The 26,997-nt window shown below is 40.4% G+C and overlaps 1 protein-coding gene across 1 annotated transcript in view; it reads right to left on the bottom strand.

Annotated features, from left to right (window-relative positions):
* The window catches only part of LOC133417870 (protocadherin-15-like), a 101,238-nt gene that overhangs the window by 29,236 nt on the left and 45,005 nt on the right, over nucleotides 1-26,997 (bottom strand). Inside the window, exons 14-26 of the mRNA XM_061706061.1 lie at nucleotides 25,715-25,864; nucleotides 25,518-25,609; nucleotides 25,339-25,440; nucleotides 21,385-21,517; nucleotides 20,492-20,571; nucleotides 18,667-18,760; nucleotides 16,491-16,619; nucleotides 10,283-10,402; nucleotides 10,023-10,208; nucleotides 9,332-9,568; nucleotides 8,328-8,444; nucleotides 5,972-6,112; nucleotides 5,260-5,372 (exon numbers count right to left, since the gene is read on the bottom strand). Coding sequence (XP_061562045.1) covers nucleotides 5,260-5,372; nucleotides 5,972-6,112; nucleotides 8,328-8,444; nucleotides 9,332-9,568; nucleotides 10,023-10,208; nucleotides 10,283-10,402; nucleotides 16,491-16,619; nucleotides 18,667-18,760; nucleotides 20,492-20,571; nucleotides 21,385-21,517; nucleotides 25,339-25,440; nucleotides 25,518-25,609; nucleotides 25,715-25,864 — 1,694 coding nt within the window. The remainder of the gene's footprint in view (nucleotides 1-5,259; nucleotides 5,373-5,971; nucleotides 6,113-8,327; nucleotides 8,445-9,331; nucleotides 9,569-10,022; nucleotides 10,209-10,282; nucleotides 10,403-16,490; nucleotides 16,620-18,666; nucleotides 18,761-20,491; nucleotides 20,572-21,384; nucleotides 21,518-25,338; nucleotides 25,441-25,517; nucleotides 25,610-25,714; nucleotides 25,865-26,997) is intronic.

Below are 26,997 nucleotides of genomic sequence, written 5' to 3'. Positions count from 1 at the left end.
CTGTGGCTATCTCCTTGTCCATCCATAGAGGCTTTACCTCGCTCTTCAGACTGAAGTGAGGCTTTACCTCACTTCAGTCTGACAGGTAGTTTGAGCGTCTGTCGCTTTAATTATCCTGCGTGCATGTCTATCTGTTCTTTTTGCTACACTCATTTGCACTGTTGAATCTCGATTGTAGTGTCCTCGCTCATGGGTTCGCTCCTGCTTGACTGACGTTCAATCTCAGGGTCCCTTTTAAGTCTCCCACTTTGGCACCAGTTACGTTAAAGAGTCTGTTCACGGTCGTCCCACATGCCTTTAAAAAACATGTCACATCACAGAGACGTTTAGAGACAATGACAAACACTTCTAAATATCAGTCCTCAACGTTGCCCAAGCAGTGTTTTCTCTCAGGGTGTTGACTAGAAAGATGTTATTTTGGGATGTTTGATCCACCAGTACTTCCATAAACCACTCTGAGCTTGACATACTGAATGGCTTGTGCATGTATACTTGTTTCTTTGGTTAGTTTTCAGAATATTTAACATTCTGAATCACTTAAGCCTGCCACAGACTGAGGGGCACGGCCGGTCACGACTCAACTGGATACCGTGAACAAATCACAGTTGGCGACTCACACCCACACAACAGGCGATTGACCCTCGCGCACGTCGCCCCATAAGCTGCAAACCCTGGTGTTCTTATCGGGAAATAAAATATTGAGGCGCCACTAAACTACTGTAGAATTTGTCATTCAACCACAAACAACATGCCGCAATTGACATGGAAGAAGCGCCCCCACCTGCTGTAGCTATGATATAATATTAAAAAAGGGACAGGAGAGCGTGTGGATATTTGAAACGCTGTTAGCAAAGATCACCCCATTGATTGTGTACACGTGTATTTCAGCGACAAAGACTCTCCACGCTTCGCTTTTTGACCACAGGTACAGGTAACATTTTAAAACACACTCTACTGACACCTCCAGGACACGATTGGAGCAGTAACGCCCCGAATGTACAGGGCATCCCATTAACTCTTGCAGTGCGTTGGAATTCAAGACTAAGATCGTAAAGCTGTAGCAAAGACTGCAGACTTTTTTCTTGTTTTTGTTCGAAAGCGAAGTCACACAGAAAAAAAAAAAAATCATCTAAATGAGATCACTGGGTCATTAAAGAGTTTCAGATTGTTATCCAACTTAACACTTTTTCCTTAATTAGTTGAATCAGATAGAACAGATTACCTTTAGAACCCACTTGTGTGTGTATGTGTGTGTCTTTGCTGCAAACTGAACCATTCTCTCAGTTCCAAGAGCAAGATTAAGGATTGTGCCTGTGGAGTTGCAATGAATTAACGCCGGATCAATTTGCCAGAAATAATAGAGGCATCGCTCAATGTACAACTGACAGCTGCGGGTTCGCTAGCGCTAGAGATTCCTGAACAGAACGCGCGGCGCGAATCAGCGCAACGAGGCCAGATTTATCCCAATTCTCTTGGCATGAATTAGCGCGTTATCTCCATCTCCGTAATGGCGCAAGACAAAGCGACATATTGCCGCGTGTGATCACACCACTTCTCCCCATGAGTCACAAAGCTTTGATGTTTAGAGGTGATTTGGCTCTTAACTCTTGCAACCGTGTGATAATTAGATTCATTAAGCCCGTAACAGGTTGTGGGGGCATTGTGACAGCACGAGAGGAAACCTGCTTCTCCGCACACACACGTTAGCCCAAATAGCACACCCACGCAAACACACCCACGCACACGTGCTCGCTGTTGTTTTAAATAATCTTTCAAAGGTGTAATTTTATTTCTTTCTGGTCACTTAATCCCCACACTGGGCGCTGTTAACTATTCATGTGTGCGTGGTGTGGATTGCATACTGATGGAGCAGGTGCAAGGACGCGCCTAGAGTAAGCATGACAAATCGAGAGCTGAGAGCATGCTTGGGCTGGAGAGGTGTGACTTGGGATCCTCTGAAACAGATGTAGGCCAAATGGTGAATAGACTTCACTGAGCATTTAAAAAAAAAAAAAAAAAAAATATATATATATATATATATATATATATATATATATATATATATATATATATATATATATATTGAGTGCTATACAGTATGTCAATACAAAATGTAGAATAGTGTTCCCTTGCCTATTTGATTCACTACTCATGAATTGCACATTAATTTTTCAACCTATTGTCCTTTATTTGCTGAAAAACTCCCCTTTTTGCTGTTTAGGTAGCCTTTCTAAAATGTCCTAAGATACCAAAAGATGGCGCCAAAGCACTGCTTCCATATTAGACAGGGCTTTGTCACCACCATTTGGCATTTTGGTGCCAAGGAACTATGTTAAAATGAGGTGAGGAACTTCTATTACACAGGCCAAAGCTCTTGCTAAGATAAAAGTAGTGCTTTGGTGTCATCAAGTTTCATCTCTAGGCAATTATAAACCTTTTTTGGGGGGTGTCTGTATTTTGTTGTGAGTAGGATCATATTTTAGCATGAATAAAAGCACTGCTATAATTGGTGATTGAGCACTATTATTTTCCAGTGTGGTGAATATGAAGTTGTTCATATTCATTCATATGAGGTAAAGGGGGGCAGCGTGTAAAACGTATCTATCTCTCTGAAACGTAACTTTAGCTGAAATAGTACTAAAGTCAGCGCCTCAACCTCGAACAATGTTTAACAATGCAGGACAGAATCTAATCTAAAAAGTCTTCTATTCAGCCTGAGGCAATCACATATCACATACACGGTGCAAAAAAATGGTTTTAGCTTGTCAATTCTTGAAATTGTAGCATAACAGAAAATTACTCCCTCTTTGAGCCATCCTACCATCAAGATGCTATCCATCCATCTACCCTTCACCCATCCATCCTTGATCCAACAAGCATTCTTAAATCTGTCCTTAATCTTTCAATTAGGGCTGCAGCTAACGATTATTACTATTATTATTATTATATATAACGATTGCTTTGTCAATTATGCTTGTGATTCATCGGTGAATTGGTAATATAAATAAAATAAATAGTTGTCGATTAATTTGATAATCAATTAGTTGTCAATTAATTGATTAATTAATGCACCTATACCATTGATCCATCTTTTTTTTTTTATATTCCATCTATCCATATTTGATCATCAATCCGTTTTACAATCTCTCATGTAGGAATAGGAGAGCAGCACCATCAAACAATTGCAATTATTCATCGGAGAAATCGGAGATGACACATTGTGCACAACTACTCTCCCATTCATTGCGGTTCTCCTGTTCAGCATAGAAAATCTATATAACGTATTCAGCCTTGCCCATGGCTCGGCGACTGCCGCTTGAAACCATAAAAATTCATTAGGCGGCATTAGTAAAGCCCTTAAAACCACAATGGTGCAAAGGTAAGCCTCTGTTCAATAATACCGGACTACATAATTCAAATTGTGTGAGCAGTCACAGTCACACACACGCGCACACACACACACACACACACACACACACACACACACACACGGTAGATACACGCATTGACTGAAAAAAGAAATAAAAGGATCATATATAGGTTCAAAAAGAGTAGCCGCCATTGGAAGAGTCTCACATAAACAGGCAGGCACATGCTTTTAGCTGGGAGATATGCTCCATATTCATGACAGCTGCATAATATGGCTGCATGGCATCGCCCCTTTCTCTCTCTCTCTTTCTATATCGCCTCTCAGCATTTTCCTAAAAATAGATGAGCTTCACCCTCCTTTACCTGAGAGTCAAACAGTATTGATAATATATTGACAGTGACATTTCAATGACTTTACTTGTGTCTAATATGCATGTAGTCACTCTGAACCAGTGTTTTGTGTCAAAAGTCACAGTATTAAAATGAATACTGAAACAATAATCCTCTCAATTTACTCACAAATTGACCTACTCACTGTGAAGTCTGAGTCTGTTTAATTGAAGGCAAAGCTGATATACTTGCAGGGAGCCATAACTTATTTTGTTGTATGAATGGCAACAGGTGGATACACAGGTTTATTGTATGTCATCTAATGGAAGAGCATTTCATTTTTAGGCTTTCACTATACAACAGATACATTTGTAATTAATAAATAATAATTTTGGATCAAATTACAACAGGACAAACTATCTCGCACAGCAAACTAAATGTGCCACAGCACCTCGCAGCGACGGCAGCTCAATTGTATGAAACAACATAGGAAATAAAGTCATAAACATTTCTCTCTGACTCAAGGCAGAAGAAATTAAACTCCATTTCCTTAAAAGTGAGAAAACGTACACAGCCATCTAAAGGAGATTTCTTCATTATTATATAAGGTAGTGCTTCTGACAAGAAGCCAGATCAATGAATTCGCTGCAGCCTCATTCTGAGGAGCAGAGGCGACGGGAAACAGCGGGAAATGAGAGGCTGTCATATAATTGAAAAAGAAAGCAGTGTCAAGATATGTTAGACGTGAGGATGGAATGCTCTGAGGAGGAAATTGTCTGAGATCGCACACTTTCACTTCATTGTTGGGGAAAAAAACAACAACTCTGGAACGAGGGTGGTTGTGATGCATTTAAAGCACAAGACACACAAATAGAGTATGTACGTGTGCATACTGGTATTTGAACAGACGTGTTTAACAAACGTACATAGACATTGTGCTATGTGTTCTGCGGGATTTTGAGAAAACTAAATTTGTGGTGAGCATTAGAACTTCTGTTGAGTGTTACAACCTCTTTTTATTTGCACTTCCATCCAATTTAGCTTGACGGGTGGATGTAATTAAATCATGACTCAAACGGCAAAAGGAGAAATATGTTCCTCTCGTAAAAGTGAAAATAATTGTGGCGCGCGTGCATATTTGTCCGGATGTTGGTTAGCGGGCGACTTTCCGCTTTGTGAATGACGACGAACGTCATCATCAACAGATGGACTGGACTGTACTAGGGGTTGAACGGCTTAGTCGACAAGTCAACAAGTCGACTTTACTACTCCACATCCACGTTTGGAATTTTGAGTCAACTAACCGCTAATAACATTTTCGGCATCTCTTATTCCAATCCGCCAAATTACAGCTGATTTATAACCACCGATTTGTGGATGAAAATAGCGGCTAGCCTGCCTAGCGTCGGCTCTTCCAATGGCGGCTACTCTTAAAATATTGTATAATATATTGTATAAATAAAAGAAAATTATGAAGTCATTGATTACTTTGACTTGACTTTCATCACATTGTAGTTGACTAAAAATCTTAAATCGTTCAACACTTGAACGCTAGCGCACCTGTATTCCTCCTGAGTAAAGATGGGAATGATGGAGGGCTGAAGGACGGTGATCTCCACCAGCGTGGTGTTCTCCTTCACGGGTTCGCCGTCATCGTACGCCACCACAACCAGCTGACGAACACACACAAAGTCAGAACACTAGATAATCTACGTTTCAAAAATGATCATGCGAAAAGTTGATTTTTGCAAAGCAAGTAAAAGATGCTGAAAAATAAAGGCCATTTGTTTGAGAGCAAATATTTGTTTAGAAGGAGTTTTTAAATACAGTTTGGTGGTTGAAACTAAGAAATACGTCCTTCATCTCGTGGGACTGTGTTTCTGACCTCGGGTGGCATTATAACCAATCATTGCACAATTTTTCAGCGGTTGGTTCGTTTTGTAAGAGCTGAGATAAAACTGAAGGTCTTTAGAGAATCTGGAATCTGTGTTGCGTTAATTAAAGCCCAGTGAAAAGATGAACTTGCAGACAGACAGTTGGGAAAAGGCTATTTTGAATCTGATAAACTGCAGCACAACAGTGGGTTGAGATATGAAAACACAACAATGTACAAATGTGGAAAAACTACAATGTTACAGTATATACCAGTGTGAGGATTAAAGGTATGTTTAACTTGGGCAAAAAAAATAATATAATATTGAAGTGAAGTCTGGTCTCTCTTTCAGAAAATACCGTAAAGTGCATTGGATTCTTGAATGTTTGTCATACTCACACTGAATTTGAGGTTGGGCTCCTCATTGAGGTTCACTCTTGTGACAACATTTCCAGTGTATTCCTCCACCTCAAATATACTGGCAGAATATGAATAGGCCGCATGATCCACCTTATAGCGCACCAGACCAGCTGGCGTTCCCTATGGAGACAAGAAACAGTGCTTATCTCAATGTTATTGTTATTGCTCTAGTAATGAAATTAGATTTTTTTTAGGCTGGTCGCTAAAACAATTTGTTGGATTTTCACTGACTGGGAAACAGAAGGTTGCCCCCAAATTTTGTGGTGGGCCTGTTTAAAATTATATTTTTTTCCTACATAATGAAATGAAATAAAGTGAAATTAGTGCATTACAGATAAACATGGAGACTATCACAACCAAGCTCAGTAAGCTGCAGTAAAATTAGTGTTTTTTTCCACAGAAGATGAAGAAAATATGCTTGTGTTCTATTGTCTGTTTACATGTGTCGCTTCACCGATTGCGTGCCAAACTGCTGCTTGTTGTAAAATGAGTTAAGTTCAATACCACCATACCCCATGGTATGGGGCTGTGTTAGTGCCAATGGCATGGGTAACTTACACATTTGTGAAGGCACCATTAATGCTGAAAGGTACATACAGGTTTTGGAGAAACATACGCTGCCATCCAAGCAACGTCTTTTTCATGGACATCCCTGTTTATTTCAGCAAGACAATGCCAAACTACATTCTGCACGTGTTACAACAGCATGGCTTCGTAGTCAAAGAGTACGGGTACCAGACTGGCCTGCCTGCAGTCCAGATTTGTCTCCCATTGAAAATGTGTGACACATTATGAAGCGTAAAATATGAACAGCTGAAGCTGTACATCAAGCAAGAATGGGAAAGAATTCCATCTACAAAGCTTCAACAATTAGTGTCCTCAGTTCCAGAACGTTTATTGAATGTTGTTAAAAGAAAAGGTGATGTAACACAGTGGTAAACATGACCCTGTCCAAGCTTTTTTTGGAACGTGTTGCAGCCATAAAATTCTAAGTTAATGATTATTTGCTAAAAACAAAGTTTGTCAGTTTGAATATTAAATATCTTTAATATTCAAAAAATATCTGTTTTTATTTATGTTTAAGACAACGTCCCATCTTCACTTGTCATAAGCTGCAATGAAAGTGTGCTGAGTCAGCGGAAGTTGAGAACTAAATTGAAGGGCTGGAGGGTGTAAATGACATAAACAGCTACATATATATGTATCAGGGAGCGGTAAGGGTACCGTCCACTTGCTTGTTGAAGCGCAGGGGTGCGGCTTTATTGCGTCTAGCCGACAGAATATTGTTACTTTTTGGAGGTATGGAACAGATTGACGCTAAAACCTGAATCAATGCAGCTCACGGAGGCTGACAGCAAGCGTATGACTCAAAGGAAGATTGCACCCTGAAATCGGCTTAAGGGCCAATGACGCCCTAGTGTCGAGATCGCACGTGGAGATTGAGGATATGATCAGGTACGACGGACCAACAGCGCCACGCTGAACAAGGAAAATAAATACTGCATAAAAAGTCATGTTGATAAGGTTTTGTGAGGATTATGACATTCACTGCAACTTCAATTCCATTGAATAACATCACAACTTCAGGTTGTTCCAGGATTATTAATTCGAAGAATACCACACGTTTTGGAAACATTGAAACTTTTTCTCATTTCGTTGCAAGAATATAATGTAAGGTTACAACTTAATTCCTCTAATATTACAGCATAACTTTTTACTTTTCCTCATATTCTTTTGCAATAATGGCATGGATCTTGAGCGAGCTACTTCTGCTTTTCTGTCATTAATATTTATGAGCGATTTATGATACAATTCAATTGCAAATTTTTCAGATGCATAATTTCCTTACTATTTTTGAGAGCTCTTACTATCTGAGCCGCATTTAAATCAAATGTGATGTGAGGCAGCAGATGCTTTTCAAGGCACTTTCACACAGCGCTGGGAGCCTAGTTGGAACATTCAACAACAAATTAAACGTGAGATTATGGCGTATAACTATCTGACAGCCCACAACAAAGCCATCTAGTGCAGTAATTCTCAAACTGTGGTACAATTTACCACATTTAAGACATGAAATACAATCAAATGTACGAGAACGAAGTTTAAACTGTGTGTGTGTGTGTGTGGTTCTTTTAAAGCACAGTAGATTTTTTAAGTACAGTTCAGTTGTATTTTACTGAGTACAATACATCACTTTTGCATTTAATCTTAAAGAATTAAATCCTGGGAGCCAGATTAAACAGGAGAAAAAGAGGAACGCATTGGAAAGATAATATCCGTCATTTTCTTCCATCATTCCCTTGCACGTGACTAACAGCAAGCAAGAGACACTCACCACGGGGTCAGAGTCATTGGCCATCACCGTGGTTACAATGGTCCCCTTGACGGCGTTCGGGGCGACCATGCCGCGGTACATTGGCTGGCTGAAGACTGGAGCAAAGTCATTCACGTCCTGCCGAGAAATGGACACGACACAACATTAGTGCTGCTAATGTGTTTTTTTTAGTTATTATAAAATGACTGCACAAGTGGCGAAAATCTCAATCTAAATAGGTTCATCTTTGTTTTTATTTATTTTATTTTTTTTTCTTTGTTCTCTTGAAAGAACGTACGGTATGTTAAAATAAAGTAGAAGAGTACGGACAAAACTAAATATATGAGAAGTGTGCACTAAATGGTGAGTGGAGGACAGGGCCGAAGTACTTTTGATCAGTTTTCTCAATGTAGTCCATTAAAACCATCCATATAAAAGAAGGTAAAAAACGGATTAAATGTTTAAGTTTTGAGATTTGTGTAGGCCTACACAAGACGAGCTGCTGAGGTGGTAGAAGTAATAAAAAGTAAAAAAAAAAAAAAACTATTCAACAGAAGAACATAAATAAATTGAGAAATCAGTCATAACATAAAAATAACGAAAACAACATACATGATGACTAGAAGAGAGTGGGAGTTCATACAGACATTTCCACTGCAGATGGCATGTTTTTTTTTTTTGTTTTTTTTTACTATTTAAAATACAAATAAAAAATTCATTAAGTTCCATGACTTTTGTTTAGTGTGCTGACAGAAGTTCATATCTCCGCCAAAGCCAATATCAAATAACAGCAAAAACTGCAGTTTGGCCTCCACTTAATGAGCTCTACCTTGGCCACTAATAACCCTTCATCAACACACGTTACTTAGCATAATCCTGATTACAAAAATAGATGTTAAAAACATTTGTATGGCCCTTAATATATTTACATGCTGTTTAAAGGTGAAGGTATAAAGGCAACTACAAGGTTACCTCAATATTTAGTATTCACCGTTTGGACCCGGAACACGAGCACACAAACGCACCGTGATGGTGACAGTAATGGAGGCTAGGCCTGGAGGCATGCTCCCTTCTGTGTCCAGAGCCTCCACGGTGAACGTGTATGTGGAATTCGAGGGGCTCAAGGCCTCAAAGTCCAGAACTTTCTGCACGGACAACTCTCCTGTGATTGGGTCGACGCGAAAAAGACGAAGGATCTCCTCACTGGAGCCGGCGGTTCTGATGCGATAAGTGAGGTTGGAGCCGAGATCTGCGTCGATCGCCTGAAGTGGGAAAAAGAATGAGAGGAAAAATAAGTGAGGAACCGAGACCTGCTGTTAAAAGTAAAAATCGGCGAGTGGCTGGTACCCAGGCCGAAATTATGAGCTATTTGAAATACAGCGAGGAATCATGGTCTTGCAGGGAATAGGGGATATAGGGTTTGGACATTTCTTTTTGTCAAATTACAAAAATATGTTTTTTTTTTAAACCAAACATTTTTTTTATTACGTGGGGATAAACTGTCACGAAGCGGTTCCAGGGTTGATTCTCCCCCCAAAAAGGAAAAAATAAAAAGAAAAGAAAAAAATTGGAAAAAAAAGAGGGGAAAAATGAAGAAATATATCCGAACTGCGAGAATGCGAGGGTCCACTGCTTTGGAAATCGCTACCATCAGTGGTCAGTATCTGCTGATTGAACCCATAACTACCGATTGTGACGTGTCATTGGTCCACTCACGTGCAGCCTGAGTATCACAGTGCCTTTGGGGCTGTTCTCCGGCAAGTTGACGTTGTACGTTTGCTGGCTGAACACGGGGCTGTTGTCGTCCACGTCCAGAACCGTGACCGACAACGTCAGTCTGGACCGCCGCGGGTCCACGGCGCCGTCCCAGGCCTCCACGATCAGAAAGTAGTCACCCTTGGCCTTGGGTGTGAGATTTTCAAATATCACACACACATTCTGTACCACAGGTGACACAATTCGACATGAATGTATACCTCTCTGTCCAGTTGCAGCATGGTTCTGATGGCTCCCGTGGCGTTGATGGAGAAAAGCTTCTGATGGTTGACGATTCGGTAGTGAACCTGACCGCTCGCCCCCAGATCTGGATCGGTGGCCTAGTGTACAGAGCGTCCACAGATTCAGTCCGGTGACAGGGTGAAGTCAACTTATACATCTGCCATTAAGAAGGAGCTGCAAAGATGGCGTCATAAAAAATGTAGAAAGTGTTTCAACCATTTATAAAGCTGTTGAAGTAATGGGAGGGACGTGAGTAAGAGCACCATGCCCACCCCCATTTTTTTTTTTTTTTTTGTGCTTTATATTAGATGGGACCATTTGCTGAGGAACCTTTTTGCTTTTAAAGTTTTAACCGGGCATGATTATTATTATTATTATTATATTAAATATTATTATGATTATTGTTATAAAATAGCATTTCTGTCAAATTGAAAACAAAGTGTTTATGCTGGCCTAGAAACCTTAATCTCAAAACAAATTCAAGCCGGTTCTGATAAAGATAGAACATTATTTCAAATAAACACAGGCAATTCCATTTAATGTTAAGAACCTTACATATACAGTATTTTATGATACCATTAACTGATTGATTTCTGTTCAAGTGTTTTAGCCTTGGCAGATGTCTCTTGTTGAACACATTTTTTTTCTTCTTTCTTCTCTTATGGCTTAGACAAATGAAAAATGGCCGTCTTTCTTTTTTTCTGTTGATTATTTTCTTTTCTTAGTCAGACGACGGGTGTCAAAAGCGCTTTATTACCACTGGCCATTGTTCAAACATCAAATGTCTAAATTTAATGAGACGGCGGTACCAATTTTCAGAAGCACAGCGTCTCCCTTCCTTCCGTCACGCTTCGGTCATTCCCGCAAATGGCCTCTTCGTCTGAAAAGTGCTACACATCCACGTCATCCCTCGCAGCCCACGCGACAAGGTGACAATTTGCGAGGCGAGGTTTCCTTTAATGCCGTCCGATGAGGGCTCACCTTGTTATTATTATTGTTCTAATGATGAAACCAAGTGTCTGATTGTCTTTTGTTATGGTGCCTTTTTTTGACCAAGGGATCCCCAAAACTCTTAATTACATATTCACACAACAGCGTGGATGTTTGTATTTAAAACATTCGGCGAAATGAAAAAGCATGTTATTTTACACCCTCTTTGATAAGACACTGTCATAAGGTTGCAGTGCTTGAGGAAGTATTGAACACAAATAGATTTTTATTTCTGTTCTGATTTCAACTGCGCATGAGATTGAAGCAAACAATTTAATTCAATTGAAAGCAAAAATGAGAACAAATTGTGAAACCTTTGCGGCCATCTGAAGTTCAAAAGTGTATTTTTTTATAAAGTTTGCAATTTTCGAAAAAACAAATCCCTTCTTGTCATATTTGTTAAAACTGTCAGTATGACTTGACAGTAGGACATGAGTAAAATTCATCTCACTGTCTCCATCTAGCGCCTCCAATTTTATTAGCAAGAAACCACTGCAGTTGAGGGAAGATAAAAGCAAAACAATCAGAGACAGAAAGTGTGAGTGACGAAGAAGTCTCGATCATTTGCAATGTGCTTGCAGCAACACACCTCCATGCAGCCTCACTTACCTTGGGCTTCAGGAGCTTTAGTGGAGTTAGGCTACTTTCAAATCTTGCTAGCGGTTTCAACACTGCTCACTCCCATTTTAACTTGAGCAGGAATGCTAGCAGCGACATTAAATCTAACACATCATGAGAGGTGTCCTGCCTGGTCCACCAACATTAGAGACAACTAAACTAGCAGCTTTTTCGCTATCCTCATTTAGCAAGCCAGTGTAGTATCCAAATATTTGTTTTGAAGCTGTTATTTTGTACCAACTGTTGCTTTCATGGTATAAATATACATTTTATTTTTTTATTGTTACGGGTATTTTAAACACTGAGATGTCCTGTGTGCTGCTGTAGAAATGAATTTCCCCTCTGGATATCATTAAAGGATTATCTTTTCTTATCAGAATCAGAATCAGAATCATCTTTATTTGCCAAGTATGTCCAAAACACACAAGGAATTTGTCTCCGGTAGTTGGAGCCGCTCTAGTACAACAGAGAGTCAATTTACAGAACACTTTGGAGACATAAAGACGTTGACAAAAAACAATTGTGCAAAAAGATGCAGAGTCCTCGAGCACTTAGAGCAGTTCGAATGACTAATATTGCAATAGTCCGGTCCAATGACCATTGTGCAAAGGACGCTGAGACTTCAAGGAGTGTATGCGGTTTAAAGTGACGAGTAGTGCGATCATCTGGGACAATGTTGGTTGTGCAAATGTTACAGATACTCCTCAATCAGTGTGCAAATGGAGCAGATGCTACTCTGGCATGAGTGGCCAGTATATGCAAATAGTGCAGCATGGCGAGACAACTACAGTGAGTGCACGAGTAATACATAATTGGCCCCACAGAAATGTGACAACGAACTCAAGTCACAAAATTGCCAGCTTGTTGTCATGGAATTATAGGTTAGGTGTTTAAGAAGTTGATCGCAAGAGGGAAGAAGCTGTTGGAATGGCTACTAGTTGTAGTTTGCGTTGATCGGTAGCGCCTACCTGAGGGAAGGAGCTGGAAGAGCTGGTGACCGAGGTGCGGGGGGTCCGAGAGGATTTTGCAAGCTCTTTGCTAGCTTTTTAGCTTGGGTATTGTTTTAAGGTTGTTTGATTGTTTTAAGAATTAAATCTGTTTAAAATCAAGATAACGTATAGACATGGCAAAATACAGTATATTCCAAAATAAGATTCCCGAAACATGAAACAACTTTGTCAAGAGTTCCAACTTTTACCGATAATTCAGTCTTGTGACGGCACTAAAGTGCAAGGCCAGAGAACGATGAGAGAAAATGATATACGGACAGTTATGTTGCCCGGTAAAGAATTTATATAGGGACAGATGTCCAATCTTTTATATGGAAGCATTACCATCCATAAAACTCTCGGCTTACTTGCCTGCAGTGCCGCATTAAAGCCATTTAAGATCCCATTCGCCGCGCCGCATCACTCGCTCACGGCATTGTCTCCTGGCGTAATTGCGTCGTCGCACAGTTAAAGGCCACAAACACAAAAGGATTAATGTGTCTGTTGCCAAAGTTGTTGACAAAAAAGTGAGCTTGAACGTTCCTTGTGTGACAGAATCCCAAGCAAGCAGCCTCTGGCAGCCCGTACGTATCCGCATAGGCAACAATGAACGAAAGCCCTTGGTACTTTGTTCAATAAAACATTTTGCCGGTCACATTTGAGCGATTAGCGCGCTAATAAATGAGCGCGTGCAGACAGGTGTTGCGACAGCGCGGGAGGTGTTTACTACGCTAATCTGCATACAGACGAGCTTGTGTCTGGTTCTGAAACTTGCGCGTATGTCTTCTCCTTCAGTAACATTTGTATTCAAACATCTGCAAAGTGAATAATTTTGAGAGAAATGTGCATCTTAATCAACACGTGGATGAAGTGAAGTGACAATAGCTGCAGGGAGCAAATAATCACGCCGCAGGAGGAGAGCCAGCACGCCGCGAGGGGTCAATGAGCGGCCATCTTTTATTCCAGCTAACGAGGGCCGCTGTTGAGTACTAATTACACTAATTTATTTCTTTAGCTGCTCTTTTGGGGACGGAAAATTACAATGGCTGGGGGTCATGACCTTCTCTGCTGGTCTGAACACCATCAAAAGCACTGACCTACACTTACAACATAAATTTGAATATGTGTTCCATGAAGGTGTCTCTGTTTGTGGATGTTAGATGTTTTATCCAATTAGATTTCAGCCTCTTTGTGTTGCCATGTCAATGTAATCTGCCCAGGGCCGATGTCACTGAAACTATATTAGCAATGGGACTGTTTCTATAAGCAATCACATTTTAAATTCGTCGTCACAGCCCCTCGATGACATCAGCCGTTTCTCGTCCTTGGATTGGTTGGTCAGCGTAAAACCTGTTACACCCAACGTTGACTAACAACATCTTTAGCTATCTGCACACATGAATACACATTGTAATTATTAGCATCTCTGGTGAGAGTGATGTATTTTATTTCTTTTTTATAATGTTTTTGTCATGCTATTAGATAAACATTGATTCTGAACTGCTCTCGATGATGTTATATTGCATTTTTGTATACTGATCTTTCTATAATTGAGAGAGGATACTAGTGGAACTTGTTGTCATGCTGCACAGGAGCGTAAATTATCTTTCTTTGAATAGGAATAGGAATGGGCAACCTCAACGTTTTTTTTAATTTGCTCTCACTATTTTGTCTCCCATTATTCTCTGCCGTATTGTAGCAGCATCAGCACATCAAGGTCAGGTCCACTCATTCTTCCGGAAAATATGTTTATAACTACAGGTGGCGACCCTGGTTTGGAATGAGGCCCGCAGTCACGCCTTGCACATCTTGCACGCTCTGGGGATTTAGCACCGTCTGTTTAGTTCTGGAGAATTTCCCAGGATGGAAGTTGAAGCTGGAAATACTTGGGAAACTGATCAGAATGAAATGTCACCTTTAGGAAAGGTCAAAGATTTAGCTCATACTCACTGGACTTTTCAATAGGTACGCTTAATGTGGTTGAAAACGAACCACGTTTTCTCATTATATGCGAAGTGGCCACAACATAAGATACACCTGCACAATTTAACGCATGCCAGTAGGCCATATGCCACCCTGCTAGAAGCGTTTGATCAGCGATCCCAACAAATACAACGTCAGAGAAAATGTCATAAATAAAAATGTCCCAAAAAGTCAATCCGACAAATGCGCATCATCATAATAAAGATTTGTTTGACTGTTGCATCATATTTTTTCATACATTAAGGCAGTGTTTCCCAACTTTTATTGAGGTAAGTTACATACTATACACGACAAAATTCTCACGGAACACCAAACAAATACATACTATTCATTAAAAAAAATATATATAATTATCTAACGTGTCAATCTTTCAACTCTTTGACGATGCTGTTCAGCGAGCTGTTTGGACACACTATTTATTATAACAGACTTAGCAGACATACAGTAGTTTGTAGTGTCTTTTGGCTTGCCCCCTGTTGGCCGTGTAAGCAAAATGCTTCCGCATCTCACGCCGCACCTCTCCGGGTCGCCCACTACTAAGTGCTGTTACTGTCTCTCCTAAAATAACCAGACTAAAGACCTCAAAAAGTCACATTGTGTAATATAAACATAATATATTGCTGTTCCGTATGGGAATATCTTATGTTTATTGCTTTGTGACATTTTCATATTAATAAAATAAAATAAAATCATCCGATAGCAATCTTCTGATAATTGCATTATCGGCAACCTGATATCCAATCATGTGATCCGATTGGGGACAACTCTAACTATTATTATTTATTATTACTGCTGTTCTCTGAACACAGCTTGGGGGGAAAATATCAACAATGCTCTTAGGTAGGATGGGAGCAAATCGTTTCCAAATTTCATCGTCATAAAAGGGTAAAAATGACTCCAGTAATACTCCAAATGAGCCCTGCATTTATGAGTCCAGAAGAGCACACTCTTCAAATTACCTGCAACCCCACACTAACATAAGAGCGAGATAACTTACGGGCCTAATTAGAAAGTTAGAGAGGTTTTACAGAATTATGTTGATGATCGCCCATCCCTGCTGTAAAAGGTGGCAGCTCAATTTAATTAAGAGTCTCTGTGGAAGTTCTGGTGCGGGAGGAGACATGAAAGACGACTGAAATGCAGATGAGAGCCTTCTGTAATTACATGTCATGGCGGTGACCTTTTGCGAGCGGAGGAGACATGCATGACTTATGTGCAACATCACAGTCTAAAAAAAAAAAAAAATGTGTCCGCATACAATATTTTCTAGACCCGTGATTCTCAAAGCGTAGTACGAGTTCCTCTAGTGGTACACGGGCTCCCTCTGGTAAAAGAATCACTGCCTAAATAGAGTTCAATTGTATTTAACTTTTTTTTCCTGTACATCCAATACATTTGCATTTTATCATTTAGAAATTGTTTTTTTTAATTTTTTTTTTTACTTATATTTAGGAACAATGTTTATTTTTTGTGGGTTCTAGACTCCACTCTGTCATTTTAGATTCACATCTATCATGTTTACCTTGAAAGTGAGATCAAATTCAATCACAATCAAAGTGTGTGAGTGAAAGTGTGTGTGTGTGTGTGTGTGTGTGGTAATTCCTACCTTGACCTGTCCAACGAATGCATGATCCTGCTTTTCGGTGACAGTGAGGTTCACCGGCAATGATGGATCGAACAGCGGGTCGTTGTCATTAACATCTGTCACCACAATGTTCACCGTCGCGGTGGAGGTCTACACACAAACACATATACAGTACACACACAGAGGTTATAGTTTTATCAGAGAGCGTCTGAAGCTTTTGCAAATATTCCACTCATGTTGCTATGTTTTTGAGTTTTTTTTTTTTTTTTTCCAGCTCTGACCTCCAAACCTTCCAAACAGCTGCTCTTCAAACACTAAAGGCTAATTTTGCTGACTAATTACCTGCTTTTATGCCCTGGTGGTCTGCTCCCTTTGTGCCAGCTTCTCACTCTGAAATTAACTGATTTTACATCCACACTACTTTGAAAATGTCATTAAAAATGTATATATATTTATTTGTTTGAGGAGCACAATAAGTCAAAATGTGTTGTAGAGGTGAGTAGTTAAAGATGTACAAAGCGTGCACAAATGGGCTTTGGCTACAGAAGTGATGTGTGGCATGCTGGCAGCAGAACACCTATTAACCACATTAAGAATATGATTTATAATCAAGAGATTTGGCCACATAAATTATAGTTCAAGAAGCAGAGTTAGTCAATTCGTAAGTAAATTGAGACGTGATCATCATTATACCCATGGTAAAACGGGTGCCTGTGCCCAATAAAGTTTGGTAAACACTGCTTTAAGAAACTACAAGATACGTCAGCGGAATTACTGCAGCGCGAGATGAATTATTCACCCTGTGATCCGCTGCAAAACAGCCCACACCGCACCACGTGTGTCATGCTCACAGCGGGTTAGCAGCGCTAGCTCGTTCGCAACCTGTGGAACACGTGGCGGCATGATGGATTCCCCGGCCAAATAGCCAATTAGGCACCTTGTAGTCTGACACTCTCACACTGGTGCATTCAATAATATTGTGTGTGTGTGTGTGGTTTATGTGCGCATATACAGTTACGTGAAGGCAAGCCAAGGCCTTTTAGAAGGATGCTGATTAATAGCCTGCAGTATGTGAGCTTACTGCGCTCCAATCCCTTTTCCCCCCTTTTCTCGACATTCATATTTTTCTGACATAAAAACAAAGCATATGATGGCATGTCATGCAGGAAGAATGGAGAGTGCACTAATTGTCAAGGCTGCAACAGCAATTGACTATTCGTGTCAAGTGAACATTTCCTTCCTGAATGAACATTTCCTACGGACCACGTTGAATGTTACCTGTGGGTTATGTGTGCAACGATGGGGGTCATTAAATAGGGAGGCGGAGTTCTGACAAGATTAAAAGGTGAGCCGAGAGACTAAAGAAGGCAAAGAGAAGGAAATAGGGGCATTTTATTTCATTTACAAGCAGGAACGCCTGAAGTGTTAACTAAATAAAGAAAAGATGAAGACAGGTCATTGAGTTTGACTTTGGTGACCCAAGATATATCAGAACGTTGAATCACTGAAGGGTACAAGCTAAGTTTCAGGTAAAAAACAAAGCGTTATATATATTTTGCAAGCTCCCACAAGACTAATGGGACTGTCAAGGACCTTATTAAAACTGTGAGGCATTACTTTTCCACAGCCAAACAAGATATAGTTTATATTGTCTTTTACAATATTTAAAATCAACATAAAATAAGAATGCATTCATGGTGATTGAAAATACAGTGGAACCTCGGTTTTCTGATGTTTTAGTTTTCGTACAGTTTTAGCACGCTTTCTTTGCCACGTCGTGGCTTATTTAGCAGTTGCACTCAATAAGCAAGCACAAAAAAGCTTGAGTGTGACTGCTAAATCAGCCAACATGGGGCCAAAGATAGCTTAGTCAAACTGTAATTATATTGGCGTGCCTTTGTTTTGAAGGCCTGACTTTTGACGGGAGGTTATGCCGGTGTTGCCTCAGCTAGTCTCAGTGTTGCCGAGTAGACCGGGATGCTCATTATTGCCTGAGTTCATAAAAAGCTTGCATTGTGGAAAATGCAAATCTTTTGAACTCAATATAAAGGAAAGTTCAGAGTGCCAGGCCATTTGATAGAGAAGGTAAAAAAGACGATGTCATTCAAGAAAGAACTCAGAAAATGGCTCCCCTTCCCCTTGGCTCCCCTCCCCTATGTTTTTTTTTTTTTTTTTTGCATTTTTCTTTGGTTCTTACCCCATCGGGCCGCTCATCTGAGGCTGTGACAACCAGCGTATAGAAGTCCAGAGCCTCCCTGTCCAGAGGTTTGTCCAGGACCAAATACCCAGAACTGGAGATGAGGAAACATACACACACACACACACACACACACACATACACACACGGACACATAAACACTGTTAATCCTGGAGTCATGAGTGTAAAAATACAAGAGAAATGAAAAGTTGGAAGAGATTACAATGAGGGGTGAAAAGAAGCCAGGCGGAGAAGAAGGGCACATGTTTTGTGTGTGTTTTTAAGGCGTTAACATGTCAATCTTTGCTAATACTTTACACCCATTTGTCAGCTGACTGGCTTCGCTCTTCGGTTATGAAAAGTGCTCGAAGTGAGCCAAATCTGTCTCGTTTTGGGGTTCGAGCGATTGCTGTGAATGGGCCATAATTCTTTCACAAACTAGGCATAAACTAAACGAACTAAACTAGTGCATTTGGCACCATTTAGGTGGAGGGAACCTACAATCTTTGGACCATGTGCAGAAGGATGCAATGTGAAATATCCTAACGCATTAATAATGTCTAAATGTTATTTTAGTGCAGTTTCTTTGACAGTGTCTTTTAATACTCTTTAGCATAAACTGACACACCGATATAACGCATACTGATGCAAGTTTTTATTGTATTCCTTGTAAAAACATTGAATTGTATTAACTGCACTGCGTCGGCTTACATTTTGGTTTAAGAAATGCAAGTCTTTAATTTGCAAAGCGGGCCAACGTAAAAATATTTTGCAAGTTGGTCTCACCGTTACCTGCAGGGCGTAATGTAGTTTTGCATGAACGCACAAGTCAGCACACCTTTGTAATAATACAGCTGAAGCTCGGCAAGAAGTTATACAATGTCTGACAAAGCCCATCCAATATTCCTCGAACGTGGAGATGAAAGCTCCTTAAAGTGCTTGTTTCATGATTTTTCTTTTTTATTATTTTTTTTTCTGAATACATATTCTTACATTGTGATGTTAAATCCTTTAATCCTGCTTCTTTGCTTCCTGGCTGCTGTTCAACATTAGGTTCATCATTTCTTTTTTTTTTTTTTTTTTTACTCCTCATGTCACTTCACATTTGCATCTCTGTGCTTCTCTTTCTGAATATAATTCCCTGGGTTTTCACCCCCACTCCCCCCTAGAAACGTAAATAGATTTTCCCTAGTGGTGGAAATGCATTTTTGATGACATATAAATGAATAAATGCAGCAATGCGTCTTTGATAATGTATGTATAAAGCTCTTGTTGGAGCTCAATTCTCTAATGTAGCAAATATTTGACTCAAGGATCTTTTTGAGCTATTATTGTCTCTCCAGTGGTGCTTACTGATTTTGATTGCATCACTGTTGTTGTGTGACAGTGTACCCCAAATTGTTGATGCACCACTCCAGGAAAGTAGTTTGGCTCCATTCTTCTTTTCAGTTGTACTATTTCTAATAGTGTAGCTAAAAAAAAAATGAGCAAAATTTAAAGACACCACTCCCCATTGTGCAGAAACGTTCTACTGCAAACTACATCCACAAATAATGAACAGCACTCTAAGTATTATTCGCTTTGCAAAGGCTACCATCTTATATTGGATCTTATTAGATTGCGCATGTTTATCTAATGTTACAGACAGTGAGTGTATGAAGGCCAGGTAACACATTTTGCTGCATTTAATATTTATTCAGAAAAAAACTAAGTTTAGGCTAAGTTTGGCTAAGTTTATCGTGAATAAACTTAGCCAATACCCTTAAACACTTTGTGAGTGTGTGTGTGTGTGTGTGTGTGTAGGTATTTGTGTGTTGAAGCTTACTTGCGCTCCAGTAAAAATTGTCCATAATGATCCCCACGATTGATTCTGTAGATGATGGGGTCCCCTTCCCGATCTACGGCCTAAAATCATAATGTATCATCACAGCATTAATGTTGTACACGGTAGATATACACTACTAAAAGTTGGGGATATTCATCTTTCAGGTGACATTTCAGGATGAACCTAAAATGTGCTGTAGCTTTCACAGACTTTAATTTATGTTTAACTGTTGAACGTTTCAGTACTTTTTGTACAACTGTGCTGTTCTCTAACGAGGAGCTGAAACAGCAAACTCAAGAACAGGCGTTTGCTCCATGAAAATATGCCAGCAGGTGAATGAACGACCGATTTGTACACAGGTCAGTCCTTCACCGGCCACACCAGGCGGCAACAACAACAACAACAACAACAACGTATTGTGACCATACCCAGGGCACACCGACCGAGTCAAAAAAAAGGCAGACGCCTAACCAAAATTGTGGAACTGAAGGAGGCTTTTGGATTAAAGATGAAACTTCGTCAACAAACAAGAAAAGTTCAGTTGCCTCGATTGAACGTTTGCGGATTAGCGTGACCTGGATGAATGAGAATCTACATGGATGTGCTGTTTGAAGCCTCGCAAAGGCGAGGTGCTGTTGGGTCTCAAGTTGTCAAACCGTGAACAGCATGACGAAGAGGATTGGGAAAATGTCGCTTCTAACTGAACCAGTACATGTTTTAGTCAATTCACAAATCAAACTGCTGTTGTGAAGTTTGCCTTTCAGCTCCTGGTGAGGGAACAAGCAAGTTCTGCTAAAAAGGTGTTAGATCGATGTTTTTTTTGTGCTCAGAGAAAAACAATTTTTGGGGGGTGGTCAAAGAGAACGTCTCTTTTCTTTTGTCTGTTTTTGTACCTGGAGGTTAAGCAGCGTCGCCCCCGTCCTCATTGCTTCGCTAATCTCCAGGCTGTACCGCTGCCGGGGAAAGCGCGGCGGACTCTGGTTGTTGGGCGGCAAAACTTCGATGTAGACCGTGGTAATGGAGGACCTTGAGAGGATGACACAAGAAGACACTTAAGCTTTGGTTTTCTTTGCACTCACTCACAGTGTTCAAAGAATGCATTCAAGTCAACAAGAGGTAACTTTGAGTCTTGCAAAGGTGCTCTTGCTGAGTTGGGTAAGCTTTTGTCTTTGTATTCCTTCATTTCCGTAAAGGCCCTTTATTGAACAAGAACTACGGAAGCAATGCCATCCTTAGCCGTTGTGCTCAAGATGTAGCATATAGTATTTGAAGAGTTTTCTGCTCCTTCAGCATAGAGACAAATGTGTATGCATCGATTAAAGAGCATTGTTAATAGGCCTACCTCAACGAAGGAGGCTAATCAGCGGATTCATTTTGTTGACAGAAAACTACCAGATGGGATTAGCGGAGCAGAGTAGACCGAGAAAAAGCATATCATCGAAAAGAACTTGCAGCGGCACTGTTTCTACACTGGTGGTAGCGGCCTCTTCGTAACACTCAAAGACCCTTGACTCAACCACACTCTGCTTTAAATTCCTTCCAATGTCAGCCGGCCATCCCCGAGGCCGAACTGCAAACGAGGCTGTAAGCTAATTTGAGACCATGACACCAACACAAGGTCATTTAATGAAGTCTTAATTACTCAATGCTCACTTAACCTCTTTCCACACCGCTTTGGTGGCTTCCTAAATGCAGCTCGCAGATGTTTTCTTTTCATTCTAATGAGTGTGAAACCGGGCGACGGCTAGCTACCATAGTGACAGACAGTTTAAAAAGCTACCGCCATATCCTTTGAGGGCGGGCCTGCCCATGCCCTCTGTAAAAACTTTCAACTTTGCAAAGACAAATGATGTGTGCTTCTCAAATGTCAGTTCACAAACAGCTCGCAGGCAGCCTTTAGCATCCAAACGCCCACCACCCCTTACCTGCCAAGTATCTCAATTTCCCGTGTGGTTGAGGGCTAGAGTCAAAGCCAAAAGGAGGATGTGTAGAACTTTAGATTCAGACAGAAATATAGTATCACTACTAAAAGTAACTCATGACCTCGTGTACTGGGTAAAGTTCAAGATGAACTGTAGGAGAATTGGCTGGTGTTTCTTTCACTTGGCTCAAGTACTTGCCAGAACAGAAAAAGAGAGTAACTTCAGGTTCAAGCTAAAGTACGGTGGTCAAGAAGAGTAACAAAACTCAAAACTAGTTTAACCCACTCTGACAATATATTATACATCGCCAAGGTCAAAATGTCGAAACTCAAACGACAACTGAAAGAGGTTGAGGTAAAAGAAGGTCAAGTTCCATCCAAATTTAATGGAACAAAATCAAAGAAGTTGATACTTTATAAACATAATGTAATCTGATTTCAAATAGTTTATGTAAAATCATGTAAATATATCTACAAATAACAAAGAATTGTTTGCTTTGTTCGTTCTAGCAATGCAAAACACCATAGATAGGCTAATTGAACACAAACGGCGGAGCAACACGTAGACAAAAAATCTAATATTTACAAGCACATATTCTTTATCCTCTGCATGGAATTAGTAATATTACTGTGGCTTACTATGGAACTGAGACCGTCTTCATGTACAGTGTCTCTATATTTCTGTTTTATACTGTCTCCAAGTGGCCAAGGCACACTTGGATGAGCAGTGCAATAGCTATTGAATTACAGCAAAAAATGTGGCAAATTCTTTACATTCTATTTAAATGTCATTGCTGTGTCTTATTATGTACAATATTATAGAGTGCCATTTTTATTGTTAAAAAATACATGACAAAAATATAACTTTTTTTCCTGGAATGGCTTAATGGCATTTCCATTCATTTCAAAGGGGAAACTTGACTTGAGATTCAAGTGTTTTGCGTTACTAGCGTGGTCACGAAACAAATGAAACTTGTATCTCAAGGCACCACTATGTACGATATTATAATATAAAACAGACCGATGTCAAGAATAATGGCTTCTGGTCCTCCTAATCCAAAGAATTGTAAGCACATAACTTACAAAAACGATACAAGCTCACTTTGATAAGCTTCTGAAAATGTAACATTTAAAAAAAAAAAAAAAAAAAAAAACATAAAAACATTGGTCACTTATTGTGAAAGAACACTTCCATCACCATGACAAAAAAAAGTCATACATCTGCATTCAGCGACCGTGAAAAGTCCCGTCCCGTTAGGGGCCCAACAGGACGAGGACACGTAACTCATTTTGGGTCTTGACCCGTAACAAATCAGCTAGCAGAGATGGGTATTGATTTGCGGTGCGGGTTATGGTTCCAGAGATAAACAGGGCAGGGGTGGGGGTCTGTGAGGGGGGGTCTGGGGAAATGCAGAGACAATCTTTGAGTGCGAGACCACCTCAATCTGCACTCTTTATTGATTGGGGCCCCCACACAGCTGATAACTGATAAAAAATCAATGTAGAGAGCCAGCCTCTGCCATCTGGCCCAATAAAAACACATTCATTAAAAAAAAAAAAAAAAAAAAAAAAATGTCCTTTTTTTTTTTTTTTTAATTAAAGTCAACACAACATTAGCTTGGGCAGCACGGTGGACGGGTGGAGTGCAGTCACATGACCGCACACAATCTCAGGCGGCCTCACGCAGAAGCTTTTCAAAGTGACTTATTTATGTAAAACTTGAGGATAAGTGGTATAGAAAATGGACTAATGGACTACAAAAAATAAAAGCCATGTCATGCCCTGTCCTCTGGGTCTGCCGAAAATGTTACAATTACAGCCGACAAGAATTCCTCTTGGAACTTCAGAACAGTGGTTTGAAAAGCTGTAGAAATACACTGTACAGTACTGAGAGCTGTTTGCCTGTCAGGTTATTGTTAACTTTTGTTTTTAAATGGTAACGTCGACGCGCAATGTGTTTTGAGTGTCAGCAAACAAGTGGCGTTACTTGATTTGCACGTGTTCTCCTTTGGTACCTCTTTTTGATAGTAGCTATTGTTTATATTCTCCCCGCGGTGCATCTGTATTAGATGATGCGCTACGAGACAAGAACGCAGCGAGAACAGGGAAAAAGAAGGTCAGCGCGCATCAGACGACGTTAGCGAGACTAGACGGCGGTTTGTAGAAACGCACTGCACGCGTGGCTCACGGTCTGCCTGCATGGAGTTTGGTGCTGACAAATAAAAGACGGAAGGAATGAAACTCTGCAGCTGCTACTTCAGTGAGGCGGAATCTCGCTTGCTGTGCAGGCTGGAATTGTATCTTTTAAGTAAAAAAACTATACGACCCCAAGCGGGTAATTCAATGTCTAGAACGCATAAGTTAGTAATAGAAGTCCTTGGCAAGTGCCCTGAGGGCAATTCTAAATTCAGGAAAAAATATGATGCTGATTATTGTATAGTCTGTGTATTTGTGACCTCAATATTTTTGACTTATTGAACCGTTTCTTTGATGTTTTCTGTGGATCGGATCAAACGAAATGAAAAAGAAAGCACTTCGGCAAGCCAGACATTGATCACAGTTTTCTTCACATTTCTCCTCCATGTCGAACTTTCTCCTTTCCGGAACGCATTGCCTCTGCTGCCCTAAAGGAGAAGCTCACTAGTAGTGTGTCTCCCTCTCATTACAGTGTGTTCCCCTTTCTTTTCATTTTTCTTCCTTCCTTCACACACACGCACACACTGCCCATTTCCGTCTCAGAGGCCGAAACCCTTTTCTCGCCGTTTTCCAAAATACATCTATAATTCATGACATCTCGGTGAAAGTGGAAAAACGTCCTACTGCAAAGGAGGAAGGTTTAAACAGAAAGTGCGGTGCGATAGAAACAAAAAAAAGGGGAGGTGATGGTATGTTTGAATGATGGACAGATAGACAAAACTCATTTTACCTTCTGTGAGGTTCCGCTCCATTGTCCGTGGCTTCCACAGTCAACGCGTAGCTTTGACCCACAGAGAGCCCCACCCCTGGTGCTACGGTAATGATGCCAGTACTAAAAAACAAAACAAAACATTTGTTTTAAAGGCAGGAAGTAAGAACATTAATTCAGTAACAAAAATAAGTATTTACCTGTTGCCAATAAGAAACTGCCCCTGATCCCCTGCTAAAATTCGATAGGTGATCAGGCCGTTGGGACCGTCATCCTCATCCACTGCTGACAGCTGAAAAAGAACCACATTGATTTACACACTTCACAACACACAAAATGAACGCAATCACGAACACTCAACATTGCGGATCCAATGTGGAGTGTGTGCCCAGTGTACCTGCTGCACAGTTTCTCCAGGCATCATGTCCGTGTACAGGTGGACATTATAGGACGCGTTAGCAAACGTCGGAGTGTTGTCATTTGCGTCCAACACGGTTATTGTCACGGCGACCGGAGTGCTCTGCTGGACGCCGTCTGATGCTTGCAGCTACAGCAACAAACAGGGGTGCGCAAACGCATGCACACACACACACACACACACACACACACACACACAGAGTACAGCAAATAGTCCATTTCAATTAATACTACTACTACGACTACTGCTAATAATATTAATAATGTACTTTTTCAGTGCACTCAAGGTCACCTTTCAACATACAATAAACATTTAAGATTGCCATTCAAATAAAGTAATAAGATGTGTAAATATATATTTTTTTTAAGTTAGAAAACATTCAAATACTAATTACATCTACAGTTGTTTACTGTATGTATTCTGCCTCAACCGAGTCTCCAACCCTCTTGACTTGCTCTTTGGTTTACACCACATGAATCACTATTCAATATTGTTAAATCTACAAGCATGAGAACTATGTTGTTTGGTTGTCAAATAATGCAGTAAAATGCACATGGCTCATCGCCGCCTGATGGACTTCATCATCCATCCCACTTCATAGCTCCTCTTTCGGCAGTTTCATTTCTTCAGAAAGATGCTGCTAGTGATTACTGTACTGTACTTCTCTCCAATCAGTACCTTTTTCATCAGCCTCCAAATATCTACATGGGCTCTCACGGCCACGGCGAGACACGGCCCCACAATTCTGCACGACACGTAGCACAACGCTTCCCAGCTCGGCTTTATATTATGCGGCGACAGGGCAGCCTCGCCGTGCCCCCATCAAGTACAGACACGGCTAAATGAGATTGCACCGGAATAAAGCGCAAGAGCGACGATGAGGATGACAGCTACAACAAAAGAAGTGATTGTGTATTTAGCATTGAATTCTGAAGACAGGAAGTGAGTGTATTAACATAATCTTGAAAATTCATATTGAATGAGTTCAAAGTTCACATTGTCCTCAGGTTGTTTTTTTGTTTTTTTACTTGACTTTACGTATACGTATTTTATGTATGTTTCTGACAACTGAAAAACAGATATCTGTACTTTATATCTAGACTCTCTTGCACTGCTCCTGTGTGTATGAATTTTACTGGTATTTTTAGTTAAATGTTTTACTCCAAGGTAAACTGTGACTTGGTAAACAAATAGAACGCTACTGCACGTCAGCTACTGCAACGTTTTAGTGGAAACATGCTGTGTGGGCACATCGAGGAAAC

The sequence above is a fragment of the Phycodurus eques genome, chromosome 19 (genome assembly GCF_024500275.1).
Source record: "Phycodurus eques isolate BA_2022a chromosome 19, UOR_Pequ_1.1, whole genome shotgun sequence".
Lineage (NCBI taxonomy): Eukaryota > Metazoa > Chordata > Actinopteri > Syngnathiformes > Syngnathidae > Phycodurus > Phycodurus eques.
Note: the sequence above shows the minus strand (reverse complement) of the source record. Positions and strands in the feature narration are given on the sequence as shown.